The 17469-nt window shown below is 37.8% G+C and overlaps 1 protein-coding gene across 5 annotated transcripts; it reads right to left on the bottom strand.

The window, feature by feature from the left end:
• Positions 1 to 9: 9 nt before the first annotated feature.
• On the bottom strand, positions 10 to 16863 carry LOC129570165 (GATA-binding factor A). Of its 5 annotated transcripts, none has more exons than XM_055449683.1 (4): positions 16793 to 16863; positions 2058 to 2767; positions 1637 to 1883; positions 10 to 1433 (listed from the first exon to the last, which is right to left on the bottom strand). In XM_055449683.1, exons 2-4 carry the CDS (start codon positions 2541 to 2543, stop codon positions 853 to 855), a joined length of 1314 nt encoding a protein of 437 aa, XP_055305658.1. In that variant the 5' UTR covers positions 2544 to 2767; positions 16793 to 16863; the 3' UTR covers positions 10 to 852. The 5 variants fall into 5 exon arrangements, with proteins under 5 accessions (XP_055305658.1, XP_055305641.1, XP_055305649.1 ...); XM_055449666.1 differs by lacking the exon at positions 16793 to 16863 and adding an exon at positions 12512 to 13478; XM_055449674.1 differs by lacking the exon at positions 16793 to 16863 and adding an exon at positions 4697 to 4770.
• Positions 16864 to 17469: the final 606 nt, after the last annotated feature.

Here is a 17469-nt window from a genome sequence, read left to right as displayed (position 1 = left end):
TTCAATGCATTTATTATTAGAGACTCCCATTAATTTGTTTATCTAAATCAATCTTAGTCTGAAGGGGATGTTCTTTTTCTACATATCGCCTTTTGTAACACAAATGAAAACAAAAAGTGTTGTGCACTTTTTGGATCAACTATGGCGATCTATGATTACACTATTCAATGAAGAAAAGGCTCACTTTTGCTGCTTCACTTTCTGCAACTTATGTCTATCCTAGAAACAACGTGTTCAAATTGTTGATTTGAACAAAAGGCACTATTTGTGGTGATTATCCGATGATCATTTCATGAAATGTGTCATCTTACGTCATCATTTTAAGTATAAATATGATAAAATTACGTTTTTAAATTATTTTCCGTTTTCTTACTGTATTTTTTCTTCTATTCTTCGATGGAATTACTTTTGCTTGCTCAACATGTGAATGAATTTTATGTTTGTAAATGAATTTGATTCCGCGAAAGGATACAAAAATGGATACTTATCCAATTAAAATGAGTGAAACAATTCTTTTTCAAGCCATTCTACCAGATTCTGTGTGGTGAATACTACATTTCTATTGTTTTTTCATGAATGTTTCTCTTTTAAGAATATTTCGGAGAAGGAGATTCTAAATCGAACCAAAATGAAGAGATTCCATAACTTAATCTAAAAAGTCTAACTGGGCTATTTTGCCCCATATTACCACTGCTAAAGAATATATAGGCTAATATAAAATTATGATCATCAAGTAGTTTAAAACCGAAAACATCATCGGCATTGATATGAAAACCAAAACCACATCTCATTAATATGAATCCCAACAACGGGATCATGTTCATCAAATGATTGCCACAAAGTGTTTAAAATTCAAGAAGTGGCCATCAATTTGGCTGCTTGAATGTGATGGTAACTGGATAAATCTGAAACTGGATGTGTTGCAGTGGCCGACGAACTGATTGCACCATAAGAGCTGTTGAAGTATCCATTTTGTAAGCAGCTATTCATGTAATCAAAATTGGTGCCAGCATTTGATTCGGATTTTACATTACTGTAGGACAATGGTGTTTGCAAATTGTTCGTTGAATGAATGCCATAGTTGGTGTTGGCCGTTAAATTGCTACTGAGATTTGCGGATGAAGTTTGTGTGTTGTGCAGTGCTGACGATGTGTTGTGTCCAAAGTCATACTTGGACGGGATCGCTGCTTGTCCAATCAACGAATGATTTGACGGTGCATTGGTGTGTGAGGTTGGTGAATTGGTGGTCGATGTCGAGTGCATGCTGTATGGATGATGATGTATAGCCGAAGCTGATGAAGTGGAAGATGAACTGATCGAGTGTGAACGTGATGTTGGCGTGCTCGATAGCAAATGATGTGTTGGTGAATGCTGAGGGACGCCTTTCGAATGAAGATGCATTGATTCGTTCTGCGTTAGGCTCGATTTAACATCTGAAGAAGAGGAAAAAAAAACACAGAACAAAGTTAACAATTTTGTTTATGAAGCACGAACTAAAAAAACACAATGAAGAATTTGACTCGAAAAACTAGTCATGCAAGTTGGTTGCTCCGTATACAGCGGTGAACCAAAACAGAATGCAGCAAAAGAATTTGTTAAGAGTGTGTGTGTGTGTGTGATTTTGAATTGTACTCACCTTCTTTGTCGTCTTTTTTACTCAGACCGAGTTCAACGGCTGAATTGCCACTCCCATTTTTCTTGGGCTTTCGTTTACGCGTTTGGATTCCATCCTTTCGCATTGCCAACGGCCTATTTATACCATGTAGTTTGAAGTATAAGCCGCATGCATTACACACGGGCTCACCTTCGTTGTTGCGTCGCCATAGTGTTGTTGTTCGTGTGCCACAATTCGTGCAACACAATCCCAAGCGTCTGGTTGCGGTCTGTAATAAACGGAAGAGAAAAAAAGCGTTTAGCATTCGAAACAACCAGGAAGAGGTTTCACATGCGAATGGTTTGTGTCATGACTATTGAGCTTTTGACAGTGCTCAAATAGATGTCGCACATCGCTCGGTTCGAATAAGAATTGAAACAGAAAGAGAATTCAATAGACTTACGCTAACGAGACGCTTGCTAGGTTTGATGAGCGGACGATTCATGCCGTTCATTTTGTGATAGAGACCGCAGGCGTTACACAAATAATGGCCAGTACCATCACGACGCCACAATGGTGTCGAAATTGCACCACAATTCACACATTCACGTCCTTCGCCAAGTGTAAAATCCATCGCATCGTATGGTGATGTACTTTGGAAGCTACGCGGATCGTATGGTCTCCATGTGCCCATCATTATATTCTGTCCATAAAATTGTGGAGCGAGTGGGTTATGCGCGGTGAAATTTTCGGCTTGCCAACCATTTTGTGTGGTTGCTGCATGACCAAATGTTGACCCATGACCAGTGTATTGGCCGTGCTGTAACGCCCGATTTGATGGCACATAAACGGGCGAATTCGAACTTGGCGCTTGATGATGATGGTGATAACCGGACACATTTCCAACGCTCGCTGTCATATCGGAGTACGTGGTTGGTGAATGGAACATTTTTAACTGAATTGGAAAAAAACTAACACAAAAAGTCTTATTTTAATTCCTTTTTTATGATCACTTCTTTTTTTTCTCTTCTTTCTTTTAACACGACGAATTTTTTTTCCTTGTCTTTAACGATTTTCGATTCAATTTTTTCAAGAGTTCACACAATAATTTTTCAAACACTTTTTTTTTCCTTGAAATCAACAATCGAGTCAAGCTTTCCGGTCTTAGTTCATCTGAAAGGAGAGAAGAAAAGAGTTGAAAAAATGAAATCATTAGTTATTTTAAAAAATAGAAACAACTTCTAAATTTAGATATTTTTACTTTTCACACGGTGCGGTATTTTGATATTTATTAATTACTGCCGTTTTCGGAGATTCAATTCGCTCGAATGTCAACGAAACCATAATCTATTCAGTTTCATCGACTAAATTCCCATTTTCCACATATTCTATTTTCTTTTTTATTTATTCCGTTTTCAATTCGTGTTGTGGGAACCGTTTTGTTCGGAAGAGACTGACGCAGACAAATGTCAAAATGTGGTCGGTTCTATTTTGGATGTAATAATAACACGATGTGTCTCATTTCTTGCAGATTCGTTTGTCCGATTCGACGGTTGTTCTTCGATAAGCGTTATCGAGCGCTCGTTCCGAAAAAAGGATGTTGAAAAAGTGAAGTATACACACATCATGGATGTTCTGTTTCACTCGAACAAAAATTATCGCTGGCTGTGCGAGATAACATTAAGTTGAACAGAAAGAAAAAATGGCACTTTACGACGAAAAATAATGTAATTGCTGAAATATATGTATTCTTAAATATTTAAGCGATAATGTTCCACTTGACAAAACAACCGAAGTGTATGGAAACGAAGAAAAAAAATAAACAGAAGCATAACAATCAAAATTATCGCTCAATCCAAATGTGTTCTGTGTTATCAGTTTGAATGAAGAAGAAGAAAAAAATTAAGTATGCCCAATTGTAAGACTTGTATTATCAGTTGCGGGCGCTAATGATATGTATAAATGTTCCACATAAAATACACCATTTTTCTAAATAGCTCATATTACTCTACTACGTTGCGTTTTTGTTCACCCATTGGAATTCCGATCTAAACCTTGACGTAAATTGAATTTTTTTTATCAATTATTTATAAATAAAACTTCCGCCCGCTGCTTCGATAAGCAAACATTCCTTTACAGAGGGGTGAATCCGAAGAAAACAGCAGCTATTCTTATGTTTCAACGATAAATTGTATTGAATTACAATGAGCGATGTGTTCTATGGTTCGAAGAAATGATAGTGCAAGGACCATTGTTTTCATCGGTGCGCGGAAATTTTGGTGTTCAACGGTGGAACTAGCAACAATTTTGTGGTTGCAAACACATCAAATTAATGGGGCCGAATCGAAAATATCACGTGCCTTTCGACAAACTTTCGTAATAAAGGCAACACTTTTTTTTCGGAAAATAGCCGCCTCCATGCCATGCCAGTCCCGCATCATTTCAAGGTGTCAAAATTCGTGAATTGTGAGCAAATGCGAAATTTTCGATTTGAATTATTGCCGCTAGGTAATTATGTTCAATTCGCAGTAACAATGTGTGTATTTACTGTAATTGTGTCCATATCAGCCTGTGAAACCAACAAACGCATTTGTGGATTGTATAATATGGTTGTTCTTGTGCTTGCTTGACTATGGTATTTTTCTTAACTTTCAAATGGTTTTATCTATCGCTTTTTTTCTGCTGAAGAAAAAAAATGCATTCCAAATGCCCGTATAATGTCGTCCACACGCTTTAATTTCTCTGCCACCGTCACCGTTGAGCTCGGCTGTTTATTTTATTATTTTTGATGTTGTTGTTTTTAAAATTCAATGGGCTCTTGTAAAACTGTAACAAAATATCTAAAGTGAGCGCGCTCACCTCGCAATGGAATATGGAAATGGCCATTTCATTTGTAATGGCAATTGCGATAACAAAATTGAAAAAACAGTCGGGAAAAAAACACACACACATACACAGAGCGGAATCGTGAAAGAACAATAATTATCACCGTAATTTAACGGATGGCATATGAAGTTCGCACTAATCATTTGAAAGAGAAACAAAAACAACAACTGTTTGTATGCTTATTGCAAACAAATGAGCCTGAATAAGTCTGATTACCTCGTTTACGCAACGTTGATTTCATTTCTCCTTTTTATCGGACTCGAAGCGCAAATTGACGAGTCGTAAACACAAACCAAACGATGAACGGAAAAAAACATACAAACCATAGACAACGTTAAAATCATAATAATACCTTTTAATTTGATTATACACACACAATTCCAATGCATTTCATTATTATTGTCAATTTACGTTTGAATAAAAAAAAGAGTCGCGATTACATTGTGCAGCTGTGCCGTATGGATAGGACAATAAATTCACATGCGCGCAATTGTAATCAGCGCGGGACTTCTTCGCGCGATTTTGTTTTATTTGCATTTCTTTCTCGGCTCACGAGAGAGAGAGAAAAAAAGCTTCTTATTTTATTTTCAGTTAATTTCTTCCTTTTTCCTCTCTCTCTCTGTCTCCCCGTTGCCTTCACACAGTAATCATAGGCGAGATAACGAAATCGCTTTGTTTTCACACACTTTTTATCAACTGATGTTTACGTTGACCGACGGCGTTACACGCACATATTTTCGAGTATTTCATCACCTCCGCATCGCGGACCCAACTCAAAAGCCTCAAAACGATGGACAAATCGAATTAAGAGAAAGAAATACATTGAGTCGAATTAACACAAGTTCAACTTCGAATTGGATCATCATTCATGATTGCAGAAGTGCGTTCAAGGATTATCAATTTTTGTGTTTGCTTCCTTCTGTGTATGGGTAAAACTGGCTCACTCTTTCCAATGTTTCTTTTACTCTATCGGTTGCCGAAAAGTGATTTATGGCTAAAAAATAATGAGTACGTTTTATACAAATTCGAGATTCGGTGGCCCAGTTTATCGACATCAATCACAAAGAAGGTGATTGATGATGGAAAACGCGCTTTTTCACAACCAAAAACAGCGGTATGTATATCACTGAATTAATGAAAAAGTCGAAGAATAATCACGTTGCAACGAAATCATATGGAACAAAAAACGAGAAACAAACAGCATCGCGTGCGGCAATCGTACCTGTTTCAAACGAATAACACGTATAAATGGCGGTGCTCTAGCGTCTATTTCCTTGAGCTGTGTTTTCGTTTGTTTTTGACGATTGGTTAATTTTTCATTTTAATTCAATTGACGCTAACAAGTTTCAGTACCGACGTATGGCTAAGAGCAACTAATTTTTTTTTCTCTTCTTTTAAATCACTTATCGTTTCGATGCTGTTGTTGTTGTTGGTTTTTTGTCGTTGTCGTCTCCGTCCGTCGAGCGGTCGCGATGTGAGTAAGTTTTGTGGTTTTACGTTTGACATGCCTTCTCGTTCGTCTTTCGTTCTCTTTTCGCCACTTAAAAAACAATAATATGAATTTAAAATGATTTATTGGTCATTAATTACGCGCAGTGGAAAATGGGCTTAGGCACAGGTTCTAAAATTGATGATCGGAGAAACGATTAAAGAAGCCGCTAGTTGTATACTGGCCAGAGTGTGATGGATTCATCGGCCAATTTAGCATATAAAATATGCTAACGAGACTTCTTTATTCGTTATTTTTTTTTTTTTTTTTGAAAAATCGTAGATTCGAATGTCGAAGCCTAACCGATATTTCAATTAGCAGATGATTAATATCTAGCTGCCGATTTTGCAAATAAAATGGATTTCACATATGGATACAATTCAAATCGATGAATTCGTATAAAATTCCATTGTTTCGATCGGTTTTGTGTTGAATCGGGATTATTGCGGTTGATTGATAAATACATTGTTATTAATCTGGTCTTCAAATGTCAGCGCGCATTCTAAATAAAGAAACGAAGACAACCGTAGTCTCTCCGTCGCTTTGGAAGGTGAAGCAGATTCTTGAGATTCTTTTTCGCGCGCATATTTTAATCCGTGATAATCCCGAAAACAGTCAAAACAATGTCGACCTAGCACACCGACAACATTTATAAATTGAGTTGAATATAAAAGAAGTGAAGATGCGCGCACCCGCACCCGCTCAAGAAGAAAGCGCGCAACCGAGCGAAACAGCGAGACAAAGAAATCGGATTTGCGCAAGCGAGAGCGAGAAATGAATTTTTATATGAAAAAGAATAAAATTATTAAAAATACATTAACAAATGCTTTTTACTTAATGCGAATTTTGTGTTTCGCGGCGCAGGCGCATTTCATTTTCTTGCATGTGTTAAATAAATGTGTCGATGTGTCTGCCCCGCCGGTGCAGGATGAACGAAAAAACGGAAAAGAATATGCGCACACACAGGGAAAAAACATAACAAAAGTACGAATAAAATACGGTCAGAGTGATGCGTTATATGGGCTTTCGACGCAACACAATAAATTTGTTGTATCTTCTCTCTGGATTGCCGCTCACGCGCGCGCGCCTCAAACATTTCTTCTGCCTCTTTCGTTCGCATTGCAAAATGGAATTCTTTGGAGTGTGCGCGCGTTTGCAAATTACGAATGGTTTTTTTCATCTCTTTTTCTCTGATTCTGTCGCTCTATCATCGTACGTTTGGTGGTGGTGTTGTGAAGCGCACGCTCGCGTTCCAAGCCAAATAAAACCCGATTGATGATGGTACAGAGTGAATGCAAATAATCAATCCGAAATAAATATAAATTCCAATAAATTAATTCGGTGTGCTGTCGAAGTTGATGGTTTTCTTTGTGTGGTTTTCGAGACTTTTTGGAGATGCCGTTTATTTGTTTTTTTCTGCACCCGCACTCAAATGAAATCGAACAAAATATCTAAGCGAGCTTTGTTCATATCATGTCTCTTTCCACTGTTTTTCAGATGCCATATCGTCTTCGTCGTTGATGTTGATATTAAAATGAGTCTACGACAGTAGTTGGTTGACGCAGCGGCGACAATATTTGTTTTAATGTGTTGCTGTCAGCAAACGTGATTTTTATGCAAATTCCGTCGTCGATGAACATTTAACGGGCAGCGAAAACATTTTTATCGTCAGACAGAGAATTGAATATCGATGATGGCCCGAGAAAATCAAAAACGTGTGTACAATTCGATTCAATGTGATCAAAATGTTTCACACAACAGTTTGCCATGTGAATTGGCACAAGAACGAAAATTGACGTTCTTGCGTGTGCAAAACGCAATATAATCTGTGCATATCCCGTTAACTTTCGAATTATATCGGCATTGCTTCCGCATTAAATCACGAAATAATGATCAATTAATCCCTCTCACCGAGAGAAAAAAAACACTCAATTGCGTAACTTCTGTCGGTGGCATCATTCCATATTAAGAATGAATTTTCGAGTGTTTTTTTTTTCGTTTTGTGAGAGACGAGCATACACTCGAAACCTGGCGGCGGATAAAAGGAAATCGATTAACTAAAAAATCCGAAAAAAATCGATTTAAATGAAAGCAACAGAACTGAACGATTGCTTTCGAATGCTGATTTTTACACGGGTAAACAAATCAAAAAGAAACAGGCTTTTTCAATGAAGAAACAGAACCGAGCCATGAGTCGAAGAAGAAAGAAGATTGAAAAATGCAAATTTTATGACTGAAAATACTTTGGTGCTTTCGATTACGATTTGATTGCCATAAGACACAAGATACAGAATGAAAAGGAGATCGAACCGAATCACTCGATCACAAAAATCCACTTCCTTTTTTCCGTGTCTCTTCTCTCCCGGTGTGTCAATTGAAAGTAAAAAAAACAACAACGAAGACGACGGTGACGCATTCTTTTCAAGCATTAACCCGGTCGTAAAGTGTTTGAATTGCATTTATATAATGCACTTTTCAGGTATACCAAAGGAAAATTAAGCAATAAATTTCACGTCCTTTACGGAATATACCTTAATTACACAGACACTATGGCCTGGAACAAACGCCACTCACCAAATCAATCGGATTGCAAATGACGATTACCAATTTTCATTTTGAGTCGCATTAAACAAATTTTTAAATGACAAGGCGACACTGGAAGAGTGTCGCTAGTCGGAATCGACTTTGATCCTTTTCATCGTCGTCGTTGTCGTCGTTCTTTTTGTTCTTCTGAATAACAAATCGGTTTTAACCTCGCACCAAAATGGACCGATCAACCGGCACGTATCAATGTGGATACAACGACATTACGGCATTCCAACACAAATCAAATGAACGCGCTTTACCAATGTTTCGATCGCCGTCGATCCAACTATTTCTCTATTGAAACGCCGAAAAATCTACCGATGAAATCGATCAACCGACATCGAAATTCTGTAACGTAACACATGTGTGAGTTGTTGCTGCTGATGCGGCTGCTGCTGCCGTTCTTGTTTGCTGGCGTTTCGGGTTTCGTGTCTCCGTTTTCATCTTTTTTTTCTTCGTATGGAAATGAGTTTCTTTCAACTCCTCTGCATTTCGTGGCTGTACGCATTACAACACAATGAGATAAATTTAAATGTGACTCGGATTAATGGAATGGTTCGATACCAAAACACCAACAAATTTGAGGGAAATCAAGTGGAGCCACAGGAATGTTGTCTAATTTCAATTTCCTTATGCTCCTCGCATCGAGTTCAATTTTGCGCACTTCAGCACACACCATTTTCCGTGTCCACCGTGCTGCATGCAGCAGCAGTAAAGTACGAACTTCGACATGAACTCCTTAGATTGCATTGCTTCGATAAAAAGAATAAACCATGCATCGCATGCTCTTGCCAACAGCAGATCGGCCAGATCGGCCAGAGAATCAAAACACCCGCATGATCGGGAACAAATAATTTTATTGGATATCAAATTAGCTGCGTCGAAGATACCGGAGATGAAAGGAATAACAAAAGAGAAGCGAACAACAATAAAATGAGGCGCGATCGATGGTCTCAATATAAATGGATCGAGGGGCACACAACGAGCAAAGATGTTTTCAATGTTATTTTTAATCTTTGATTCTCTCTCTCTCTCTCTCTCTCTCTCTCTCTCTCGCTTGTTCTTTTTTCGGTTATTGTTAGCTCTCGTTGTTTTCCGCTTTCATTTTGTTAGAATCGAGCATTGCATCGCAGAGGCGCGCGAGATGCTTTACGAGAGATTCTCTACTGTTTCGGCGTACGAATGGAAGCGATGAGAAAATCATCGAGAATGCATTTACGTCGACGTTAAGAAAGGAAAAAAGAACGAAACGAAAGGAATGCATAATAATGAAAGTGTTTTGGCGCCGGCCCCATCAATGCAAACACGTTAACCAGATGGATGCCAGCGCGCTCTCATCGATCGCTCGTAACGATGGAGCGTAATGACAAAGATGATCGACGCTCTTCTTTCTTTTGTGCCGCCACAATCAGTGGGCTTTGTACGATTGTGTGGCACATCACACTTCTTCCGGCACATTTGCATTCGGACCATTCTTGTTGCTCGAAATAGGATTGGCTGCGCACACTATTGAGTTACATAACTTTTATTTGGTCATTATTGTTCGACTCATTGATTCCCAAGGGCTTGCCCATTATCCAAACGATTTTCATTCTTTTGAATGTATGTGATCATGGGCAATCGGGCATTCTTTTGCTGGCATTGTTCAGCATCAACTTGTGGATTTTGGCTGTCGCCAATTTATTTCCTTTGAATGATCTGTGACTCACTTGTGATTCCTGGATGGCACCAGCAAAGATCCAATCGAAGCCAGTCAAAGCAAAGAAGGCCATTCAATAGACTCTTCATCTTTGTTCTGCACAGCAGGTAGCAGTGAGGTAATCGTGTTTTATCTCCAGATTCTGTCACCATTTGCTGGAACCAAACGTTTTGTTGGTAGGTAGACGGTAAAAAATCACCAGATTTGTTTTTTCATATTTGTTGTTTCTGTCTGCGATTCATTTTCTTTTTTCTAAATTTGGTTCGTCAATTTGACGATTCCTTTTGCACTCTGCCTTTGTTCATTCGTTTGATTCGTTTTTTGTGTGTAATTTCGTCGTTTATCGCCACATTCAATCTTTCGATGTGCAAACATATAGATTTCACCTTTTGTGCCAAAGGTGCCATTGATCCAATAACAGCATTAAATTGATACTTTTACGTGGTGAGATAAAATGTGTCCAATTTTGGGCGAGATAAACCATTTAGGAGTCTATTTCATTTAAATGAAATTTTACAGCATGGGAATGGGTGTGCGTTGTTGAAAAATGATTTTTCGAAATTATGTCGATGATTAATCGAATTTGATCAGTTTTTACGAGTCTCATTTCGTATTCAAACTGACTGCATGGTGCGTCCCGTCGTTTTTTTTCTCTTTTGCGTAAGTGAGGTGGCGATAACACTTGGTTTTTATTGGCTTAGATATAAAACAAGACGATGTAATTGGCAATTTGATTGATGGTCAACTCTTCGATCAAAACATGAAAATGAAATAGGATGGAAATTGAACACAAAATCCACTAGCGTCGACGAAAGTTGTTTGCTTCTCTGTGTAACTTTTCAAATGTATCTGAGCAGCACATACTACTGGCACTACTTTGATTAATGATTTTTCAACCGCAAACCAAATATCGAAGGTGCGCAAACCAAATTCTCCAAAACTTCGAAGGTGGATGTGAATTAAATGTCGATTCCTTGCGATCGTTTCCAAAAGTGTCCTTTTTCCATCATAAAATTCGGAGACAAATTAGCAGCGAAATAGAAAGGTCAATTAAGAAGTAAATTAATGTATTTTTTGTTGTCGTTCCTATTCCTCTTGCCAGTAGGTGATCCTTGTCTGGAATCGGTGCAAACGATAGGCGCCTATGCGTAAAGCAATAAATTGTCTAATAAAACAAAAAAAAATCCCAAAACGAATTTTCGTCTTTGACTTTTCGGTTGTCATTTTTGAACACACACGCAAAAAGAGAAAACGCACTGCGTGTCCATGAAAAAAGGGATACACAGTTAGAAAAGGTTCGATTTGGTTCAAAATTTATGTTTTCTTTGTTTGCTTTTTTGATATTTTGTTTCGTCGATTCGTTTTTTGCGTAGACCAGACACGAGACGGTAGTTGCATCCACAGGTATTGTTTGTTCAAACAATGGCTGTCTATTAGGCGACACTTGCACAATAAATGTCTCTTTTGTTTTTAACAAGCATGAAATATTTTCAAATCGGAACTAGCTAGCAACAACAACAAACCGCTCTTTTGGTGAATGAAAACGAAGAGTGGTGCAATATTATGCGTTTCTCCACCCGTCGTTTGGAATTTATCGCCTTTTTTTACAGACGCTTATTTTGTTTTTTATTTCAAGAGAAAAAAAAACGACCAAACGAAATGAACGTTGGCGACAAATAGTTTACGTGGACGCTTTACGCGTATCAAACAAATAAAGTAATTCAAGTTGAAATGTTAACGTCTTGAAAGAGGAAATGATGATTGTAAAAATAAGTTTAGTAGAATTTTATTGCGATTTAAATGGTTTTCCATAAAATGCGAGGAATTTAAGAATGAACAAAAAACCGAAACAATCAAACTACAATGTTGTTAAATGTGACACGTTCAAGTAGGCATAGTTGTGGTGGGATAGAATGTGAGTGGACAACGTTTTAAAATAGTTTCCGCTAATGAGATGCAAATTTTTTGTTTAATTAGTCGAAATGATATTAAAAACGAATTAAATTTCCGCGCTTTTATAAAACTTTCACATTTTTTTTGGCCAAACACTCGTGATCGGTGATTGGATCAGTGGTAATTTTCAACACGTGCAAATAATCAGCGCCGATTTGTTTTGTTTCATAAACAGCTTTGATGTCGATCCGACGGCGAGTGAATCGAATGAATTTTTCCTTCGAAATTAGCAAATATCATTTCACCGCGATGAAGTAAATTCCATTACTACTCAAAACAATTTAAAAGCTGTTTGAAATCTTACCTTATTGAATCGAATCACGAACGACAGCTAGTAAACAACAAAATTTTATGAGTTGATCTTCGATTATTAAAACGTTTTGTTTCGTTTCACTGAACTTTGAAGAAAAATTACTTTTCTAATTTCTCTTGAATTGGCAAAGATATGGTTTTCGTTTCTGATTGAAATAAAAAAGATGGATATTTCTTTTTTGTCTGTTGTTGAGTCTTTCTCTTTTTGAATCTGGGCGAAAGAAGACTTTTTCTTATGCGTGCTAGTCGGAGCGATAATTTTGTTTACAATGAACGTCGGCTTTCTTAACCGATCAATTCAAAAATGGCAATTCTCCGTTGGGTTTACTTTGTGCACGAAACCGTTCAATATTCATCTCTCAACTCTTTCAACAGCCAAATGACAGTACAACGAAATGCACTTTATTCTGTGTCTTTGTCACACTCAGTTTTCAATTGGCCATATGCCCAAGCTAAATAAAACCACATGCAAAATATGACGTAATTCATGCGCCGCGCGAATGGAAGAGAGTTTTTATAAAAAATGATTTATTCAATTCTCAAATGAAACTTGTTGTTGGCTTTCACAAATTTCACATACGACACTTTGTTATAGCAACAAGGATTTATTGTGCCGGTTTTGTAGGGGAGTTGCTTGGCTTTATCGCCGTTTCTCTTTTCAACGACAACAACGTTCAGTCTATTTCTTTATATATTTCTATTTATGCACTGTATTTGCTCGGCAATTGATAATGTTATTTACTCTCTTTTTTCTGCTATAATTCCACTGGTTTTTTTTTCTCACAATGAATATCTGCACAAAAACGATCATTCGAATCCCAATCGATGTGTGAATTGAGATGATGAAATCAATACGAGAAAAAACAAACTTTGAAGAACGAAAACAAAAAAACAATCTTCAATCAATGATGATAGATATGTAAACAATGAACGGCATCCGCAGAGAGAGAAAAAACGCAACCTCATCACAACGATAATTCGAATAAACTGTCTCCAGAGAGTACGATATTGAGCGAATGGCTTTGGTCTGGAGCAAGCATTCAGGTTTTGCCTACACATATGAAAAATGAAGACAAAACGAACGAACGAAAGCAGAAGAAGGAAACAAAATTATATCGTTTGCTATTTGTTGTTGGTTTCTCGTGTTAGCACGCTAACTGGGTACGTAACTCGCTGTATCACATGTGTAAAGCACACATAAGAAAAAGAGTAGACGTGGTGTGTGTGTGTGTGTGGCACAAAGTCACCAAATGAATCAGCCCATATATAAAAAATGACTTTTCACACACACACACACTGCTCCCACACAAACACAAGCACTCATCGTGAAGTGATTCTTGAAAAGAAATTCGTTTTTTTTTCTTCGGTTGTTTGCTCTTTCTTTCGCATTCGCACACTCCTTATGGGCCACTGAATTTGTGTTTTTCCTTCGGTTTCTACCATGCGACCGAAGTGGATTTGTCAATTGATCTTGTTAAGGTGTTCTTATGTGACCTGTACAAATCTTTCGGTACTTTCATACCTTGAAATTTGACGCCATTCAAAGAAAATCCAAACTTTTCATTCAAACACAAGATATCTTACTCGATACAATACAGCAAATACTTGTTTTTATCCATATTCTGTTTCATTTTTTTTCTTCCAATTTTTGCTTCGATAAATTCCTTTTTTATTGAATTGCCGATTGCGTGCGAGTATGTGTGTGTATTAAAGAGAGTTTGGCAAATTCTTGAAGAAAATGAAAAATAAACGTTGCGTGCATACGGCGAATAAAAGCCGGAACGATAGCGAAGCAATTCCACGATAAAATAGGCGGATACCAAATCGTATAATACACGATCGCGTATTATAAACACCAACATAGATTGCGCTCAAATCGACACGCCTCTCGTCGACCAATCAAAATGCACGGAGCGCCGTTCTCGTTGTACACTCGCTCACATTCCCTTCATACACACACGCACGCACACACGAATCGAAATGGAAAAATTACCGTCGATATTTTCTTGACGTGGTGCTGGCTTGTTTGGCGGATTTTCCGCGCGCTTGATGAATCGACACTCATTGTCGACGATTTATTTGAGCCCAATTCTGGAAACATACATAATCAAATTAATCATTTTTGTTGGATATTTATTATGGCCGCGGTGTTGTTTTGTTTTCTTCTTCATTTCGTTGGCATAGAAAAGAATTGAAATATCGCTTTCGTTACAGTTGGCTTCGTGAGAATGGCCGCTTTCATACAATTTTGCCTACATACAATCTTTCGAAGGGCTATTATGAAAAGAGAGAGAATTTTCGTATTCTGAAGACGGGGTTTTTTGAACATTTTGTTTCATCGATCATGAATCATAATCCAAGTGACAGATGAGTTAATTTGTGCTGAATTTCAGTTTAAATTAAAGCCATAATTAATTAGGAAAATTGCTCGTTCGTTTCTTTATGGAACTCGCCTCCAATTAAATGGAGCGAATCCTTGGCATTTCTATCTAAATGATCATGAGCTGTACACATGCATGAGTCAACTTCATAAAATGTCATCGATTTTTTGTTGTCTTCGGTTTCGCTTCGCTTTTATCGGTGATATCGAAAACAAAGAAACCTATCGACAAACAATTCCGATGGAATGCGGAAAAAGAACCAACAAAAAATAAGAATCATTGATAAAATTTTCACATAGTAAAAAAACAGGCTCGGACAGAACACAGGGACAAAAGAAAATCAAAAGAGAGGCGATAGGCGCCAATGGACTGAACATGGAAATTACGTAATGTATTTGAACGGGATTGAGGAGAAATGTGTCTCCAAATGTACAATAAATCTTGGAGTGCGCCGTTGTCCAGCATTGGTCAAATGAGAGAGAGTCAGGAAAATGACACAATTTACTCGAATGAAATTGAACGAAGTGAGCGTGTTAATCGATGCCATTCAATTTTCGTCGTATGGATTTCGTCTTTTCTCTTTATAGTTTTTGTGTGTGTGTTTTAGCTCCTTTGACCTACCTACAATCATTTAGATCGATAAGCGAACACAATTAATTGTATAGGTGGCATCGTTTGTTGTTTTACCGACAGAACTCAACTGAAGACTTCTCAATGAACGAACGAATGAGCTCATCATGTGAATCGAAATGCGTAAAATCGAAACGGCGAAGCATAGCACCGCACCAGCATAGTGCAGCACACTGAAAATCACTTAACCAAATGGAAATAGTAAAAGAAGAAGACAAAAAAATACGAGACACAACATTCCACGAAAACTCATAAATTTTTTCGGAATCTCTTCAAGAAGATTCATTTTTCAATTCGGCTGATGATCCTCTTTGTTCATCGTACGGTGTGTCACCACACCATTGTCACCGTTTGGATGTTTGTCTCAAACTTAATCAAGATATTTGAAACTTGAGAAATGAGGTGGTAGTGTGACCTGAGAACAGGGAAAAAAAAACCCTTTAAATGAGTCATTCGCGTTAGAATGCAATTTTATCTGTTGGATTGTTTTTTATGAGCAAAAAAAGGAGCATCATGAGTAACATCGGATTATTTATTGAATGCACAATGATTAAAGAGTGATCTAGAAATTCCGAAGTTCTTTCTTCCATTGGCCCCATCTATTCATGAAGGCATCGCACCTTTTTATCCATCAACTATGTTTTACCATCATCGTTTTCTCGACACAACTCAAGAGTTGACGCAAATTGAGAAAATGCTTTCCAGATTTTTCTATTTTTAAATTCGTTCATTGCTCGTTCGAACGTAATTCACATGCACAGATGGTGTTTTCTCGACCAAAATGGAAACATGTGCATATTGTGCATAGTGCACGGAGGAATATTCTAATAGATCGAAATGCATTTGAAAGCAAGCAAGTGCGTGCATGCTGTTGCTGTAGTTCGTTGGCGCCACTTGAAGGAAAAACACCTTTCTTTTTTAGCTCACTTTATTGTTATCTCTGCTTGCAGTCGCGTTTGTGAATCATGTGCAATCGCTGTTGCTTTTCTCTCTCGTTGTTGTTTCGATTCTGGTATTAAATCGCTATCGAATTCCTTCCGCAGCAAACAAACCGAATTGCTGAACCTTTTCTTGTGCGTTTTGTGAAACGGTAAAAGATTGATCGTCCATAAGAACATTCCGAGTTTCAGAGCAACGAAACGTTTCTGATTGGCTTCGCGGTGCTATCGCTTCAATTTAGTTTTGACTCAAAATTCTATCAGCACACGCAAATCCGATTTCATGCCCCGCGCTCATACACACACACACACTTACATACTTACACCCGTATCGTCGTATCACAATTCGCCAGGAATTTCAGTTGGACTGTTTTGGTAACGCCGGTCAACCATTATCTCTGACGAAGAGGCAATCTCATTGCATTGTTCGTTTAGCATATTCTCATTTCTGTGCACGTACTTCAAGCGTACATTCTTTTCACTTTTTTAAATGACCAAACCAAGACACATAACGCTTACGGGGCACACAACGTACACACCGATTTGCGCGCGCGTCCAGACGATGTAAATATGCTCGAACGAAAATATATTCAAAACGCAAAGAACTTAAGCCCTATGGCGTACTGTCGCGACAAGCTTTCAGACTTTGACATAGAACTGCTTTTAATAGAATGTTTCTGGTTTTGTGTCTCTTTCGCACCAGAACCATGCAATCCAACCAGCCAGCCTCGTCAATTTGTAGCCGCGCGTTGTATGTGTGTGAGTGTGCAGTGCTGCGCATCTTCCAACCACGTCCCGATGAATCCATTTCGGCTTTTTTTGTTTGTACATTAATTCATTATGTTTTATTATTAGTTGGTTTGGTTGGCTGTTGTGGTTTTCGTTGCGGCGTTTTTTTTCTCTTCATTTTTTTTTTCCTTCGTTTTGCCTCGCTTTTTAATGACATCAAGATATAAGTGTGTTTAATCGTTACTCTCTATTATATCGTTCTCTCTATGAGT

Source organism: Sitodiplosis mosellana, unplaced genomic scaffold, assembly GCF_009176505.1.
Source record: "Sitodiplosis mosellana isolate CC-2019 unplaced genomic scaffold, AAFC_SMos_1.0 Smas_scaffold_1, whole genome shotgun sequence".
Lineage (NCBI taxonomy): Eukaryota > Metazoa > Arthropoda > Insecta > Diptera > Cecidomyiidae > Sitodiplosis > Sitodiplosis mosellana.
This window is presented reverse-complemented; position numbering and strand designations above follow the sequence as displayed.

Bases quoted from the DNA above. Each gene is read 5' to 3' on its own strand.
- LOC129570165 (XM_055449683.1), bottom strand. From the start codon at position 2,543: ATGTTCCATTCACCAACCACGTACTCCGATATGACAGCGAGCGTTGGA. The intron at 1,884-2,057 runs GTAAGTCTATTG...CGTTTATTACAG, and splicing joins CTAGCAAGCGTCTCGTTAGC to ACCGCAACCAGACGCTTGGG. The intron at 1,434-1,636 runs GTGAGTACAATT...CCTCTTCTTCAG, and splicing joins TAAAAAAGACGACAAAGAAG to ATGTTAAATCGAGCCTAACG.